General features: G+C 44.0%; 1 protein-coding gene across 1 annotated transcript in view; it reads left to right on the top strand.

The window, feature by feature from the left end:
- The window catches only part of ADGRA1 (adhesion G protein-coupled receptor A1), a 522,543-nt gene that overhangs the window by 160,279 nt on the left and 343,950 nt on the right, over positions 1-18,314 (top strand). The window contains exon 2 of the mRNA XM_085871264.1: positions 17,283-17,411. Within this exon, the coding sequence (XP_085727390.1) occupies positions 17,409-17,411 (3 nt within the window). The 5' untranslated portion in view covers positions 17,283-17,408. The remainder of the gene's footprint in view (positions 1-17,282; positions 17,412-18,314) is intronic.

Here is an 18,314-nt window from a genome sequence, read left to right as displayed (position 1 = left end):
TCACGAGGCTCCCTCACTGCGAGAATCTGGTGAGCAGGATCAGCGTCAGGAAAATGAGCCACATGTCCATACAGATGCAGTTTACACTCACGGACGATGCGGGAAACAAATCTCATTTGAGTCTCTCTCAGCAACCGCTTGTTGAACACAAGTCCGACCAGCGATAGCCAAGGATTCTCCGAAGAGACCTGGTACCAAAATAGTTAAGTCTCCGTCTCGGATCCCTGGTCAGAGTCCAAATCTCACGTCCATAGAGCCAGAATGGAAGCACCAAGGACCTGAAGACTCGAACTTTCGGCCTCCCGCACTGGTACCGGCAGCGCCACACCCCATAATCCAGAGAATCCATGACTCCCCAGGCCTGACCCAGACGTCTGTTGACCTCTGACTCACAGCCAGCAGAGACATGAATATCACTGCCATGGTAACTGAATATCTCCATAACCTCAATATCCTCACCACAAACAGGTACAGACAGGATAGCAGCATCCAAGATGTCATTGAAAGCCTGGATCTTAGTTTTGACCCAGAAAACACATAATCCCAGTGGCTCCGACTCTTCATTCAGCACCTCGAGGGCCCCCAAAAGGATATCGAAAGTCTCCACAAAGATGACTGCATCATCTGCGAAATCAAGGTCCGAGATCTTGACATTCCCAAGCTATGCACCACAGCTTGATCTCTCTCACATCCTCCCGAGAATTCAGTCCATACAAGCGCTGTAAAGAGTAAAGGACAGTACACACCCCTGAGGAACTCCAATAACAACTGGAAATAAGTCAGAGATGGTACCACCACATCTCACAGCACTCTCAGTTTTAGACGAGAGTTCAAACATCAGATCGATCAGTTTTGGTAGCACCCCACGAAGACCATGAATCCTCCACAGGACATCCCGGTTCACTGAATCAAACGCTTTACAGAGATCAACATAGGGTGCAAGCAGCCCCTGCCGAAACTCTCGCCTGCGTTCGGTGAGGACACAAAGAGCAAGGATACGGTCAATCGTTGACTTCTTTGGTGTAAAGCCTGACTGCTCTGGACGCTGGTGCTCAAGCAGATGGTGGCGAACCCTATCAAGAATTATCCGAGCAAAGACCTTGCCCGGCACTGAGAGCAGCGTCATTCTTCAGTGGTTGTAGTCCTGGCGATCACCCTTCCCTTTCCAGAGATGGACAACAAGGCCCCTCTTCCAGTCAGTTGGGATGATGCCTGTGTTCCAGTTAGAGCCCAGAACTGCATGCAACGACATGAGTACAGCATTTCCAGCAACCTTGAGAAGTTCAGCCTGGATGCCACAGATCCCTGGAGCTTTACCACATTTCAACCGGTTCACTGCAGCCTGTGTTTCCACAAGCGAAGGTGGACCACAGTTGATTGGAGGGTAAGCAATTGGGATTGTAACATCCTTGACATCTAACTCGAAATTACACCTTTAGAGTGACTAATCCTTCGTCTCATAATGCGCTCGTTGACTGGTGTTATCTCAATTATCATTGGAGTCAGCTTATTGGACACAGCTACAGCAACTACATGGGCATGGCAACCATCAGAGCAACCAGACCAATAGTAGGTGTAACCACCCGCCATGATCTTGCCTCAATCCGGTCTCCGAGCCTCAGAGAATGCTGCAATACTGATGTTCAAACACTTGAGCACAGATGAAAACAGAGACAGGTGATCATCCTTTCTTGGGGATAGGACATTCCAGGTACCCACCCGAAGTGACCACCTCAGGTTACCCCAAGGAGACCACTGTCTGGTGGGCGACACCTCAGCACCTCCCCGACATGCTCTACCACAATGCATCCATCCATTGGGACCACACTCTGTGCAGAGCGTTGGTGCTGCCAAAGCAGTCTCCTTGGCTATAGGACACAATCCTGGAGGGGTCGCCACTCCGACACAGTATACCAGCATGCTGGCACTCATTTTGCTGACCTCACAAGGATGGCAGGCAGAGTCAACCCCACCTGGTATTACTTCAACAGCCAAGTGGGATTTGAACTCAGGATCCTGGGCTCCAAGCCCACCACCCCAACCAATAAGCCAGCCAGCACCATGCACCACCAACTCCAGCAATTTGACCCGGGAATGTTACCCCATGGTTTCCCTCCTATCATCAAAGATTGGGGGTCCCAAAGGCTTTGCCCCAATCCCGTCGTCCGGTGAGCTGCCCTGCGAAGGGAAGCAGCACAAGACGTACTCCCATGGGGTGCGTTGTCAGATTTTTTTTCATGCATTTTGAATGTTTTGCAGAATCAAGGGTTTTACGGTGGCCGGAGTGTAAATCCTGCCACCAACCTCCTCATAAAAAGTAACCAACTGCAGGAGGACGTCCGCAGACACAGTGGGGCACTAGATATGGATGACCGTTGGTCACAAGGAGCTCCTCCGCCCTTTGACAAGTTTTCTTCTTCATCCTCCTGGGTGTCCATATCATACACCTTCCTCAGCAAGTAACTTGGTGGAGGAGACTGTTTAGTTGCCAACAACCCGGCCATGGAACAGGTCAGATATACACCTATACAGGGATACATGCTACCTGTAGCACGTCACAGATTTAATCTGACCTGTATCTCTCAGTGGTGAAGATTCACTTTAAAAAAACATTTTAAATTCTCTTTTCCTGGTTCGGATCTTCACCAAAATCGAATCGATTCGTTCTTGTCACACACACACACACAACCAGTCCACCATGTTTCGTCCGAATCCGTCCATAACGTTTTGAGTTATTGTGCTATTTATCATTTTTGGCCCTTTTTCTCAATGGTGAAAAATTTTCAAATCTGCATCTGGATCTTCACCAAAATCAAATCAATTTGCTCTTGTCACACACCCAACATGTCCACCAAGTTTCGGCCGAATCCATCCACAACCTTTTGAGATATCTTGCCCACAGACAAACAGACAGACAGAGCTGAAAACATAACTTCCATCCACCATCGGTGGTGGAGGTAATGATGCTATACCTCTTGAAGGAAGAGTAGGAATTTGTAATTTTACCAGTGTGCCGGTGATAGCTCGCCGACACTTCGCACAGGACAGAACTTTGTGAAGGACAAAAATTAAATATGAACTATCTAATTTACATAAGTATCCAACCCCTGAGTCATTACTTTGTAGAAGGGCCTTTGGCAGTGATTACAGGTTCGAGTGTTCTTGGGTATGTCTGTATGAGCTTTGCCCATCTGGATTTGGGGATTTTCTCCCATTCTTCCTTGCAGATTTGCTCAAACTCCATCAAGTTGGATGGGAAGCGTCGGTGAACATCAATGTTCAAGTCTTTCCACAGTTTCTCAATGGGATTCAAGTCTGGGTTTTGGCTGGGCCACTCAAGGACTTTCACATTCTTATTCTGAAGCCGTTCCAGTGTTGTTTTAGCTGCATGCTTGGGATCATCGTCCTGCTGGAATGTAAATCTTTGCTGCAGTCTGAGGTCTTTTGCACTCTGAAGCAGGTTCACCTCAAGGATTTCCCTGTATTTGTCTCCATCCATAGTTCCCTCGATCCTTACAAGTGTTGCAGCGCCTTCAACTGATGATGATTTCCCCAAACTGATGCCTTCAACCATCCCCAAAGCATGATGCTGCCACCACTATGCTTCACGGTAGGGATGGTGTTAGATGGGACTGGGAGATGAGCTGTGCCTGGTTTCGGCTAGACATCCCGCTTTGCATTTAGGCCAAATAATTAAATTTTCGTCTCATCAGACCACAGAGTCATTTTCCCTCATGCTCTCGGAGTCTTTCACGCGCCATTTTGTAAACTCCAGGTGTGCTGTCATGCACCTTTTGCCCAGGAGTGGCTTCGGTCTGGCCACTCTCCCATAAAGCCGAGATTGGTGAGGTGCTGCAGAGACTGTTGTCCTTTCGTCAGGTTCTCCCATCTCAGTCAAGGAACTCTGTCATCCTTTCACAGTGGTCATTGGGTTCTTAATCACCTCCCTGTCCAAGGTCATTCTTGCCCAGTTGTTCAGTTTGGTCGGACGGCCAGCTCTCGTAAGAGTCTGGGTCGTTCCATATTCTTTCCATTTCCTAATGATGGAGCTCACTGTGCTCTTGGGAACTTTCAACACTCCAGAAATTGTTTTATAACCTTCCCCAGATCTACGCCTCCTCACAATTCTATCTCAGAGTTCTACGGACAGGTCATCGGACTTCATGGTGGAGTTTCTGCTCTGACATCCACTGTCAACTGTGGGACCTTATAAAGAATGGTGTGTTTCTTTCTAAATCGTGTCTTTGTCAATTTAATTGGCCAGAGGTGGATTCCATCCAAGTTGTCGAGACATGTCAAGGATGATCAAAGTTAATTGGATGCACCTGAACTCAATTTGGAGCGTCATAACAAAGTGGATGAATGCTTATCGATGCAAGACATTTCAGCCTTTCATATTTTATTAATTTGTAAAAACAATTCTAAAAACATGTTTTTCACTTTGTCATTGTGGGGTATTTTGTGGAGCTGGGTGACAATTTTTTTTTTCGTTTAAGTAATTTTAAATTCAGGCTGCAACAACAAAATGTGACAAAAGTCAAGGGGTGTGAATACTTTCTGAAGACACTGCATGCCTCAGTACTTTTATCACCTGATTGCTCCTGTCCAATTGATAACTTAAGGAAATTAGATCAAAGTTACAAGAGCTGATTGTTACTAGACTGATTATTATCCAGTTTTTCAATGAACATCCTGTTAATGTGGGTAAAAATCCATGTTGAAACAGCAGATGCAGCTCGTATATTGGATTTACCAATCATTTTGTTGGGGTATCCGGATGCACAGTTGGTTATGAAACACCAATATGACATGACTGACATTTTACTGAATTTTTTTTTTTTTATTTAAAGACAACATTCATGAGGAAGAGGAAAACGAGGCACTCAAAGCAAGGTGAAGAGAAAGGCAAAGGAATATAGCATCCGAGGATGAAATCGGGGCGGGGGGGGGGGGGGGCAAACCAAAAATAAATCCTGTAATTCATTCCAGAAGTTTAGATAGCAAATGGCAAATAAATCAGTTACAAATTCTTGCAAGGAGATTGTGATTTAGAACAAGAATGAAATTTGCTTATTTATTGCCTTTAGCATCCTTCCTTGCATCCATTTCCCACTCGTATGTGCACTTCATTTCAGGTGGAGTATCTACTCAACCTTGTTTGCATGTATTGGATCTGCTTTTTGACGCATTAAGCAGAGCAATCATCAAAGCTTAATGTCCCATGCAAATGGCAAGAAGACTTCTTTGTTTTCACAGCTATTTAAGACTCATGGAGGATCTTGCGCACACATCGTATTGCAGGAAAAGGTTTGATCAGACAGTGCACTTTTACATGAACTACAAGAACACGAGTCGACAATGGACGACTGTGGGATTTGAACTTGGGTTCTCAGCATCATGAGCTGATGCTGGAGTTGGGAATGTGACAACAGGTCAAAGCTTTATCATAACTCGTGTCACATTCATTGGGACAAAAGTGTAACGACGTAGTCGTTTCGTGCAGATAATGCCTGTTGTAACTATAATGGGAGGAGGTCTTTGCTGTAGTCGCTTTGATGACTGCAGATGGTGTTTGTAGCTTAACTCTTACTGCTGCTACTACTACAACTACCGCTATGACTACTTTTACTCCTGCTACTCACTTTCTCAATGGCTACAATGAATCCCACTTTCTTGTGCAGGCGTTGGCTCCAGGAGGGAGATTGGAATAAGTGCTTATAGAACGAGCAGGCCAGGCCTGATATTCAACTGGAACTCATTCGAGCAGGAATTTGTAACTTGGCCAAAGCATCGTGATGACTCACTTACTATTCACAGAATCCAACTGGGGTAATGTCCAACTTCTCATTCTAGCAGACAGGACATCGAGCTTGATGTCCATTCAAAGGACGGCACATTTTGTGAACTAACTCCCTGCCTGTGAAGCACCAATCAGACATCGTTCAAAGTCGGCTCTGGAATGAAACCCAGGCTCGACAGTTCAAATATAAGTTCTCTACCTATACACCATCCTTTCTTCCCTGATCATGTTAATTCTGTCCTGATCATAGCAAGGTGTCATCAGTCATGCCACTTCTATCCCGAAAGAACAGATGTCCATTCGTTGGCACGTGGCTGAGTTTCACATGGGTAACTTTAAAGAAACCCGCAACTGATCTCCATCAATGATCAATGATCTCTCTGACTCTCAAGAAAATCCCCTTTATCTATTTGCTGATGACTCCACCCTCTGCCATGACATCCTTCAGACAGACAGGCTGCAGCCTCTTGCCTCTCTTCAGGCCTTGACAGAATCACAAGCTGGTCAAACACTTGTAATTTGTCTTTCAATCCTGACAAATCTCACAATCTCAAGATCTGTCTCCAAAAGGACCATCTGACAACCCCCTCCTTCAATCTACTTCTTTAAATATATTGAGGAGGTCCAATCAATCAAACTCCTGGGTCTCGCTATCAGCGATGATCTTTCTTGGACAAACCTCATTTCAGCGTTGCCTTCCAAAGCCAGCGGCTGACTGGGCATCCTCCGTAGTACAAAGTTCTTCCTTGTCACACCTGAACTCCTGTCCACCTGCAAGGCCTTTGACTACAGCTTGATGGAGAACTTCTCTCCCCTCTGGTCTGGCTCCCTTGCTTCACATCTTGCTCAGCTTGATGCCGCGGAAACCAAGACCTTCAAGATCATTGAAATCTTCCGCGATGAAGCTGAGTCTATAGTTTTATCACTTTACCATCGTAGACAGGTCGCTGGTCTCTCTGTCTTCTACCGCCTCCTTTCTGTTTTTTTTTTTTTTTTTTTTTTTTTTTTTGTATACCTTGGTTGAGGCTCGTATGAGAGCTAACACACAACTCACAGCAAGGAGGCATGAGACAAGAGGGGCGGGAGTGGAAGGGACAAAACATTGGGGAACAGACACAGGTGAACTGTGGAAGGGAGAGGGATGGGGATGGGACGGGGAACATGGCGAGGAGAAGATGGACATTACAGGGACTTTCAGGAAGGAAAGCAGGAGAATTGAAGGAAGTGGGCTTGGGTGGATTATCGGGGGTAGAAAACATCGAGGATTTGGATGGGGGAAGATAAGAGGTGGTGGGGAACAGCTGTTTTGAAAGTCTGGAGGGAAGAATGGGAAAGAATAGAGTGAGGAAGTTTATTCCAAAGGCGGGAAAAAGAGGAATGAAAGAGTGAAGATGAGCAGTGACTCGTGATTTGGTATTTTTACCAGAAGGGGGTTGTTGCCGGACCTTGAGCGCCCTGTGGAAATGTGGTGGGGACAAATCGCAGAGAGAGCAGGGCGGGCAAGGCTGGAGAGGAGTCGGTAGAAGACAGAAAGACCACCGACCAACCTGCGGTGATTGAGTGAGAGGCCCAAAGACTCAGCTTAATTGCGGGAGATGCCAATGATCTTAAAAGCCCTGGTTTCGACAGCGTGAAGTCGAGAAAGGTGGGAGGCAGGAGCACCAGCCCAGAGGGGAGAGCAGTACTCCATCAGGCTACGGACAAAAGCTTTGTAAGTGGTCAGGAGCTCAAGAGGGCCGAGGAAGGACTTTGCACGACGGAGGATTCCCAGTCGGCGACTGGCTTTTGAGGCAAGGTTGGAAATGTGACTTTCCCAGGAAAGGTCATGGCAGATAGTGAGACCCAGAAGCTTGAAAGAAAAGACTTCTTCCAGAGGATTGTTGAGAAAGTGGATGGGGGGGTTTTGTAAACGGTCCTTTTGAAGAGACATAGTGAGAGTGTGAGATTTGTGTGGATTGAAAGACATGTTCCAGGTGTTGGACCAGTTTGTGATTTTATCCAGATCTGCAGTGAGCGAAGAAGCTGCTGCTTGCCGGTCTGAGGGATGACAGATGGTACGGCAGAGGGTGGAGTCATCGGCAAAGAGAAATAGAGGATTTTCCAGGGAGTCCGAGAGATCATTGATGAAAACCAGAAAAAGAACAGGGCCCAGAACGCTACCTTGAGGAACTCCAGCCTGCACAGGGAGAGGGGATGAAAGAACTCCATTTAGGGCCACACGTTGACTGCGACAGGAGAGGAAGTCTGCGAGCCATGAGTGGAGATGGCCTTGAATACCATGGGAAGAGAGTTTGGTGAGTAGGGCAGGGTGCCAGACTGTGTCAAAAGCACGTGATATGTCCAGGGATACGGCTCGGATTTCCTGTCTGGCATTGAGGACCTCCATCCATTGATGGGAGAGCAGTAGCAGCATATCCAGGGTAGAGAGACCTGGTCTGAAACCAAATTGATGATTGGAAATCAAGCCATTGGAGAAGAGGAAGGATTTCATGTCTGAAGCGATGATGGATTCCATAACCTTGCTGATGATTGGGAGAAGGCTGATTGGTCTGTAGTTACAGGGATCTGTTTTTGCACCTTTTTTATGCAGGGCAGTACCTGTTCTGTACTTTGCCCCTCCCAGGGTTTCTGCAGGGCTCACCCAGTACTGATAAATTGTGACGTAACTCCCTGCCTGTAAAGGTGGCCATCAACCTCCTTCTGGTGAAACTACCTAAATCCAGGATCACCACTCACCTCCACTCATTTGTTCCTCCTTTTTCCCCACCTGTGGAAGCAACTTCCACATTCTCTTCAATCTCATTCCTCCCCCCCCCCCCAGGTATTCAAGACAGCTGTTCATTCTCAGATCGTCCCCAATCCAAAACCATGATCTTTTCTACGCTCGTTAACCCCACCTAAATCCCTTCTAATTTTCCAGTTTTTCCTCCTTGGAATTTCTTTCTCCACAGATGCATATTTTGCATCCTGTTTTTGTCTGTTACGTCTTGATCCGTTCAGTGTGCTCGCTCTTCCACGAGCCTCGACTAAGCATCCAATGTTTTTTGTTTTTTGAATGATTTATTTGGACAAGCCACAAATAATATACAGAAAGAGTATCGAATGAAGAATAATTAGTGTACTTTACAATGTACACTAATTATTTGTTTATTTACATCTATGCACTCCACCATAATGGATGCCACGAGTTGCATCTCCATCATTATCGTAACTGAATATTCATCTACCGAAGAGCTGTGATTTTATTAATGCCAATTATAAACTCGTGCTTCTTCAATACCATTGGTTCATTGTTTTTGAATAAGTACCAAAAGTGTGCTATTTGATACAATTATTGATATTATTATAATCTACCAGTGTGGTGTCAGGAAATCTTTATGCAAAAAGGTTCCTGACCCAAAGAGGTCCATGAATAAATTGTGGTTGGGGATGACAAGATGCATCCTTGATACAGCAGCCAAATTGATGGCTGACTTTAAACATGGAAGGTTCATTTGATGAAATGTTGGGACTCCAGGTTAGGTTGACCGGCAGATTTCATCGACCCACAAACTTTCCTATTTTGAGGCATTAATCATCCAGATTCTAGTATTAACTCATTGAGGTCGCGGAAATATCCTCATAGCCTACCACTGTCGAGGATTGGCTCATTAAAGGTCATCAAGATATCCACATATCTCACCACTCTCTCCGTTGACAGCAATGGTTGACAACGTCACAAACTTCGCAAACTATTCAACACTGATCCAGCTTTATCATTCATCTGGTAACTGGTAATAAAAAGTGGCTTCAACACTGGGACCCTGAAACCGAATTGGAATCCAGGCAATGTATCACCACCACCCAATAAATTTCGCACCCAGCCCTCAATCGGCAAGATCATGGCCTCGATTACCTAACTGGCCATTTGCTTCACAAAACTTCAATCACGTTGGAACGATCAAGGACAAATGTCAAGGGATGTTGACCAAAGGTGTGCTCCTTCACAACAACATGCGTGTGACGAAGTCTACCTGTTGCACATACCTGCATTCATGGCTGTGGCTTTGAGCGGCAGGATCTCCTGAACCCCCTCCCCAGTCGGTATACCCCATTCGATCAATTTTACATGTTTCTATATTTGAGGTCCCACCTGCATGACCTCTGATTCACTGAGAACAAGCAGTTGACTCATACGACTGATATGTGAGTGTTGGAGAAATGTGAATGAAAGCTTGACAGCTTGAAGGACAAATGGAGCGAATGCAATGGAGTTGATGGGAGGGGAGAGGGGGGGGGGTTCTGCATTAATATGATGTTGTCATATCTCAGGCAGTAGTGAATATTCCGTTCGTATAACTTTCTGAACGACTTCCTTATTCACTGGGACAAACTATGTTTATCTACATCTTTTGTCGTCCACATTGATTCTCACGCAATGCTGTTGTCACCACTGTGTCCGCGTGTCATGCTCGCGTTGTGATGGTATGATGTGTTTGAAAGGCCTCCTACAACCGCTTTTTCTTTTCCTTACATTTGCCTATCAAATTGTGGCAGACGTGGAACCTCACTGTTATTTAGCATATGCCATTTCGTTACTCCCAAACCATTGCCATAACAGTTGTTATCGATCGGTACGATGTATGAAATGAATTGGACGTTGATTGGGGTATACGAACCTGCTGTGGGAAGCGAGGAGAAGCTGATGTTCCAGGTGCTTATCTTTAGTCGGAACAAAAGAGGATAAATACCCGAAATGTCAAGTTTGTCTCGTTAAGCCACTGTGGTTAGCATGGCTTGATCAACATCTTGTTGATTTCATCCATTGTTTTTACCTGTCCACCCAGATACAGATGGACAGGTGGACCTTCACTAGCACGACTACTTATTCATTCTTCTTTATCAGTACGAGTCTAATTTGAAGTGGATGAAGTGCAAGTCACTGTGCGACAGACACAATATCACCGGGCCATGACGGACCAAAATAGTCTGCCTATCATTTGGAAATTAGAAAGAAAACAGAGGTTGTTCCTCTGACATCAGATATTTCATTGTTAGCTGCACATGACAATGACAAATCTTTGTTCATTGATGTATTAATGAAGAAAAGCGACACTTGCAGTACAAAATGGCGTCTTAACGGCTCGTGGTACCGTCATCGACAAATCAAAGGCCCCAATTCAGAATAAATTGTTTTGCTCAACAAAAATTTGGACACGCAGGAAGCCGCAGATTTCCCCTCGATATTATCTCTGGGATGTGTTCCGACCTTGTCGAATTGATAGCGTATTTGCATTTTTAATAATGCCAACCATCTTTTTTTGTTGTGACATTTTTTTTATTGTGTGAGCATTAATTTGTGGATGTCAAAGATGCCGCGGTGTCTTTCACCGAGCATGGGCAAGTTATCGTCGGCACCCTGAACAAATTACAAAATCCTTCACTAAACGGCCTGGTCTTCTCGGATATTCCTCGACACCCGTAGCTGACACTGCTTGCTATCTCAGTGTGGTTGCTGTGCAGGCACAGCATCTCCCACACCATAAGCACATTCATGCGCATGGGTGTTCGCACATCATGTGCAAAAGGGCAACCATAAGATGACCCTATAAGACAGATGACCACATGGTTTAACATCCAAAAGTAGGTCACTACCATAGACTGACTCACTTGCCTTTTCACACCTTTTTCCATCACGATTCTCCAATTATCTTGAATGATTCATTTAATGGCTTTGCATGATGCATCTGACCTATCAGCGTCCTTGTCACCAGTTGATGTTTGGGGCCCCAGAGATTTACCTGTTGGCAGATACTGCCCCTAATTTTTTGCATTACATGTAGGAGAGAGTGAATCTTGATGGACAACTTCTTCAGCCGTTCCGTTTCCTTAAGGAATAGCCGAGTTGCACAGGCTCCTACATCTCTTGCCAAGCCCACTTCGATCTTTCTGCTTATTAATCCTGTGAAGTACAGTTGCGTTTGTTGTACTCTCTTCGCATCATCGTATATTAAATCTTTCCACAAGTGAGGACTCAAGTTCATTTGCATATTCTGAATTCATATTATCAAGTTGCACAACTGTAGCTTGTACAAGTCAATAAATAAAATAATAAGCAGCAGGAAATTTCTTCTCCATGAGTACAATGAAAATAATTACTGCATTTGCATAAAGAGGGTTCATCCAACCTGATTCTTTCGCATGAACTACAGAAAGCAATCAGTGATTGGTACGCAGTTGAACATCTTCCAAAGAACAATTGCAAGAAAATAAATGATGAATATTCAAAAGAATTGAATAAGTAGCAGATGGTATTCATTGAACAAAGCCTGCAGGAGTGTAATCAAGCTGCTCTCAGAACAAATTGGCAAACAATGAAAACGTACTCATTAATGAGATGGTTACAGCCGAGTCAGTCCAGAGAATGTAATCTTGAGCATGAAAATGGAGTGATGTCAAAGGACCATAAAAAAAAAACATCCTGATAACATGCAGGATAGGCACGTGTTGGGCCGCACCCAAAGCTCCAAGCTAAACGAGATGGAAACTGCACACACTCGGGATTCATATCCCATGGAAAGCTGGCTTAAGACGAAATGGGGGCAACACGTCAACTTAATTTAGTGGTTGTGAAATACACCTCCACTCACATGTGAATAGCCAAAAAAAACCCCGGCTTATCCTAATTATATATTTTTCACCCTCCAGCGGTTTTCAATCAAATGAATCGGTCAATGTGGGAAAGATGGCAGGAACCTTACTTACATTCATGGGTTCATTGGGAAATATAATAAGATAAAGGGCACAAGACAGGCTTTGACAAATCCAGACAGGTAAAGACAAAATTCATAAACACAATGCACGACTAGAAGGACACTCGATCGAGCGCATACCTCCACCCCGTAATGCATGATCCACGAGAACATATCGGGCGCAATACATTTTTGAGATATCGTGCTATGTATCCTTTTTGGCCCTTTCTCTCAATGGTAAAGAATCACTTTGAAAATTAAATAATTCTCGTATCCAGGTCCAGATTCCTATCTTCGCCAAAATCGATTCCCACCCACAACACCTTGAGATATTGTGCTTTATATCGGTTTATCCCGATCTTGCAATGGTGAAGATTCACTTAACAAATTATCAGATCTAGATCCGGATCCAGATCTTCAACAAAACTGAATCAATTCTTCCTTGTAACGTACCCGACATGTCCAACAAGTTTCATCCGAATCCGTCGACAACTTTTTGAGATATCGTGCTATATATTGGTTAAGCCCTGTCTCTCAATGGTGAAGAATCACTTTTAAACATTCTAGTCTTCGGATCCAGATCTTCACCAAAATCTAATCAGTTCGTTCTTGTCAGACACCGAACCTGTCCACAAAATTCCATCCAGATCTGTCCACAATTTTTGAGATATCCTGTACACAGGCAAACAGACAGACAAACCGGTAGGCGGCGATGGGTCGCCGAGCATGGAAACAATAAGATATAGAGCAAAATGGATATCATAAAGCAGATAGGGAATCACCTTAAGATTATGCATATCAAATCTCATCCAGTTCCATATACTGATAACTACTCGGTATCCATTTGAATGAAAATGCGGTTTGAAATCGGGAATCCCCAAAGTTTGAGGGGGTGCTGTGGGTGAACAAAGATGTAAATCCAAAATCTGGCTCGAGTGTTTGTGCACAATGTATTCCAGACGATTGGTGTCAATTTTCATGACCATCCGACCATAACCCTAGGAGGGGTAGCATTTGGCGCGAAGGCACCTCCAGCTCTCGCATATTATCGATTTTTGCACTAATTGACCTTTGACCCCTGACCTAAGCGAAATCGGTCAATATGTCCTGAGGCAAAGTTGTAGTACTCATTGGGTACCATAAACCTGCAAAGTTTCATTTGTATCGATGCACTCACCTGGTCGCTCGGGGGCCTTCAATTTTCGCCAATTTTCATGCATACCCTAATTGCAGAGCGCACTGCGGGTAAAGTGTTCCATATATAACAAAAACCGGAATATATTTGATAGAGCATCACCTGTAGATCATTCGTGCCAAATTTCATAACCCTACGTGGGATAATGGCTTTCGGAATTGATTTTGCATGAACAGTACTGATTTTGAAGGTTTTTCGGTTGTTGCAAGGGAACCAAAGCGTCCCTACCAACTATCACACTTTCCAAAGCACTAGGTCATAAGATGTATCTACCACCCGAGTTTGGTCAAAATCCGCCCACGTTTACTACCAATTATGCTGATGACGAACGAACAAACAGACAGAATTACTGACAATAAGGGTTATCTATTTCGGCGACCCAACAAACAGACAGAAAGGGGTGAAAACAATCTCCTTCACCTTAGTGGCAGAGGTAATGAAAGGAATCGTGATCACTATGGACTCACGCACACACAATAAACATTTAAAAAGAACTGTATGAGGCAACCATTTAAAAGAAATAACCATTTAAAGTTTAAACAGAACTGGCAGTTTGTCATCAAATTGCAGCGTGCCTCAGGATGTGGCGAAGTGCTCCACAGTAGCTTAGAGCATGGAATACCTCCATCAAGGGGTGACCAGTCAGAGAGCACTGGTAAGGGAGACAGCCAGAGACCAAGAACCCCCATCTTCAAAGGTCTAAACCCCCACTCCTCCTCCATTATCCTGTCCTCAGGGCGTTCCAGTCAGCGTCAGCGGATCGAAACAATTGGTGCTGTAGCTGTCAAGCAGTTAGAATAATGGCATGCCACCTTTATCTCTTGCTTCACCACACACATCTGGAGTCAGTTAATGAAAGTGGTTGTGAGTAAGATGATGTAAATAGCATCCTTGGATATATGGATTACCCAAAAATGCATAAAGAAGGCATCCCACAACTTCCGATCTTATCGATGATTGATTCTGCACAACATGAACTCAGCAACTGGTTGAGTGAATTATTGCAACCTTGTTCTCGAGGAATTCTCTGACTATATAAAGAAAGACTCATTCACGTTTGCTAAAACTACATGTGAATTAGAGCTGGACCAGAATGCTGTGACTATGTGCTCCTTTGACATATCAGCCTGTTCATGAATGTTCCTCTCAAAGAAGACATTAATACATGTGCGGCATCACTGTTCTGTGGCAACCTGGAACCAGCCATGGCAACCTTGAACCACTCTATTTGTGAAGCGGTCTTTGTGTAACTCAATGAGCTCAAGTAGAAGAAAGATGGTGTGCAGCAGAAGGAGGAGGAAGAAGAAGAAGAAGAAGAAGAAGAAGAAGAAGAAGAAGAAGAAGAAGAAAAAGAAGAAGACGGTTCGGGACTCATGGATATGCAGGGAGGAAGGTAGTTTTTTTTCCTTTAAATTTAAGACAAGAATCAGAGTGTTTAGTTGTGAGGGATGTGGGGCATTGGGAAAGTGGGGAATATAGGAATATAAGGTAATAGGGAGAGAATACAAATAAAAACGATCATTCACCTGGAGGGGAAGGATGGGTAGGCCTCAAGGAACCGGGAAAGACAAGGTCGACGAAAACTCACAAAATAGCACGATTTTTTTAAACAAAACCGAACTGGGAACACACAGAAACATGTCGCTGAGAACATAAACAGTTAAACGGGACAAAAATCGAGCGGAAACTTAATTTTGAGAAAGTCGGCAGAGACCCCTGAGAAAACCTGCCCTTGCTGCAAACCTAAAACCAGAAGTCTGGAATTTGGACCAGAGAAGTGTTTCGGTTTACGTTATCCTGCCATGGAGAGGTAAAATCTCTCAAAGGTTTGAAAAACAGGTGAAACAGGTGGTTTCACAGTGTTAAAACTCTGCTGCAATTAGATTGATTTGTTTTACTAACCACAAATTGCTCCCCTCAGTGCAGAAAGATGTGCTCCCTGTCACAAAACTGAACATTGCCACTTATGAGTGAGTATCAGTTCCAGTGTGATGCCAGGTACATAGGTCACACATCCCTCAGATTTGAGGACTGGATCAAGCAGCACATCCCATTGGCAATCCAGAATAGCTTGGAGATTGATCGACTACAACCAACTCATGCTTGCAAGAACCCAACAAGAATGCCTGCTCAAAAAAGTAATTCTGCCATTGATCAGCACCTCCTGAACAATCCTGAATGTGCGCAACTATCACCGAGTGGTTGCAGATTCTGGCACGTGCACGTACCGAAGCCACATTTATACACACACGAGCTCCTGTTCTTTGCAATCAAAAAGAGTTTGTGCCCACACTGCATCTATTCTGACCTTGTGCCATTATAATGGGAGGTCTCTGGTTTCTTCGGTGCCTCGTCGCCATGATTTGTATGTACGGTATGTTCTTGTCAGTAACAGTCTTAAGAGCCAATCCCCAATTGTCTGAGCGAAAAAGACGTCAATTTTTTTTTCTTTTCCTTCTGCATATCCGGTATTCTTGCGTTTGTCATGTCGGGCTGCAAGACGAAAAGCTTTGACAATGTCGATTCTTCTTTCTGTACATGTATATAGTACATCTGGTTGCATTTTTTGGTTGTATTTGACTTTTTCTTTACAATTTACAACTCCCAAACCGTAATCATATATATATATATATATATATATATATATATATATATATATATATATATATATATATATATATATATATATATATATATATAATTTTATATTTTTACCCACGTTTCGGCCAAAGACATGAGAAAACACTCACTTATACTTCAATATAAATTACCATGGACACAAGAACACGATGACAAATCGACACAATTTATGGGATTTAATGCATCCCATCATCATGAACCATATGCTCAAAATGGGATCATCAAAAGGCCACTGGACTGTACAACCAACTTCACTTTATCTGACCTCCCCCCACCACAAAAAAATTAAAAGACGAGGAAAACGCAGGCCAACTCATTAAATGATTTGACTAATCTTCTGTGATAATTTGGATGGAGGCATGCATGCTCTCTGGAATGGTAATTCGGATCTCGACAGGAATTGTAATTAGGACAGACACTAATTATTCTTTTACACTTCTCAAGTGATGATGAGTAAGAAAATACAAATGAGAGGCACATGACATTTCACACAAAGCATAATAAATTTGCACAAAGGTAGTATTTGTTAATACGTTCAATGATCAATGGAATGCTGCTGAAATGCTTTGATTCGTTTCCATTCGAAACAAGAGGCATAATCATTATGAAAACCTCAATCAATTTGTTTGAAAAAAAAAAACAGAAGTGAAGCTTTATATTCAGTAGGTTTAATTGTTATTGTGCAGGACTTCACACATTTAGTGTGGTGCCACTTGTCTGCTGTCATTGCCTGCCAGACAAGGGTAAAAGCTTGAGCACTTCCCGACGAATGTCTATATCCCGAAGATATATCCCATATCCCGAAGAATGTGAGGATACATGTATCGTACACGCACATGATGATGGTGAGACAAAAGCAATAATGATTTCAGTTTCTAAGATTTTTTTTTTCTTCAATGCTCTGTCTTCCAAACAGGGTCTGCCAATTTGGCTCCACGGGAGCTTGTTTGGCAACAAGACTTCGGAGGCTTCGAGCCGCTGGTTGCAGCAAATTTGACTTCATTGCTGCATTACCGCTCACTCTCACTACAGGACCTTACCCATGGTAAGTGCAGGGGAGAGCCTTTTAGCCATTTTGGTGAAATCATTCGTCAACCACCGGGAGTACAAACCACTTGGGAACATAGAGCTGCATTGTGTCAGAAGAAAATTCAACATATTTTTGCCTCCCACACAAATTCAGCTGGATACAAAAGACATATAGAGATCATATGTGTGGAGTAATGCTTCATCAGAGGCATGTTCCAAATGATATACAAACAAGATACTCACAAGAACATAAGAAATATCACTTTACCCACCTGTATTTTTTTAAATGTTGGTTGTTAGAAAGAATGTGTGTGTGTGTGTGTGTGTGTGTGTGTGTGTGTGTGTGTGTGTGTGTGTGTGTGTGTGTGTGTGTGTGTGTGTGTGTGTGTGTGTGTGTGTGTGTGTGTGTGTGTGTGTGTGTGTGTGTGTGTGTGTTTTGTCTTCCTCACTGTTATAACAGATTTTAACCATCTTTTTTCAAAAACTCAAAATTGTGTCCTGGCTGTGCTATAATGCAGCAAAACAGAAAACAATGCGTTCATGTTGCAAACCATGCCTCTTGTTCACAAATCGTGCTGCAATGGGACACCATTTGTTTTCCCTTCCGATGTATTCAGGGAATCTTGCGTGTATGTATTGTTATGGGTTTTGGGGTGAGCGCAGGGTTCATAAGGGGGTTGCTTGGACCCGTCACTCAACCGCCGACCCTGAAACTGCAAGCCATGGATAACTCCACAGCCCGACGGGTTGCAAGGCAACCACAGACACCGGTTGGGCTAACTAGTTTGAGCAGGGTCCTCGTGCCTAGCGTTGCATTACCTTACCTGTTGAGCAAGTTTTCTCAACTCGGGAACCGCGTTCTCTACATCCCACCTCATCTGCTTATTGTGGTATGGCCGAGTAAAACCATAGGTGGGGA

The sequence above is a fragment of the Eptatretus burgeri genome, chromosome 1 (assembly GCF_056783735.1).
Source record: "Eptatretus burgeri isolate ZD-2024b chromosome 1, Ebu_testis_v1, whole genome shotgun sequence".
In the NCBI taxonomy this organism is placed as follows: Eukaryota; Metazoa; Chordata; class Myxini; order Myxiniformes; family Myxinidae; genus Eptatretus; species Eptatretus burgeri.
The sequence above is the reverse complement of the archived record's forward strand: the minus strand, read 5'-3'. Positions and strand labels throughout refer to the sequence as shown.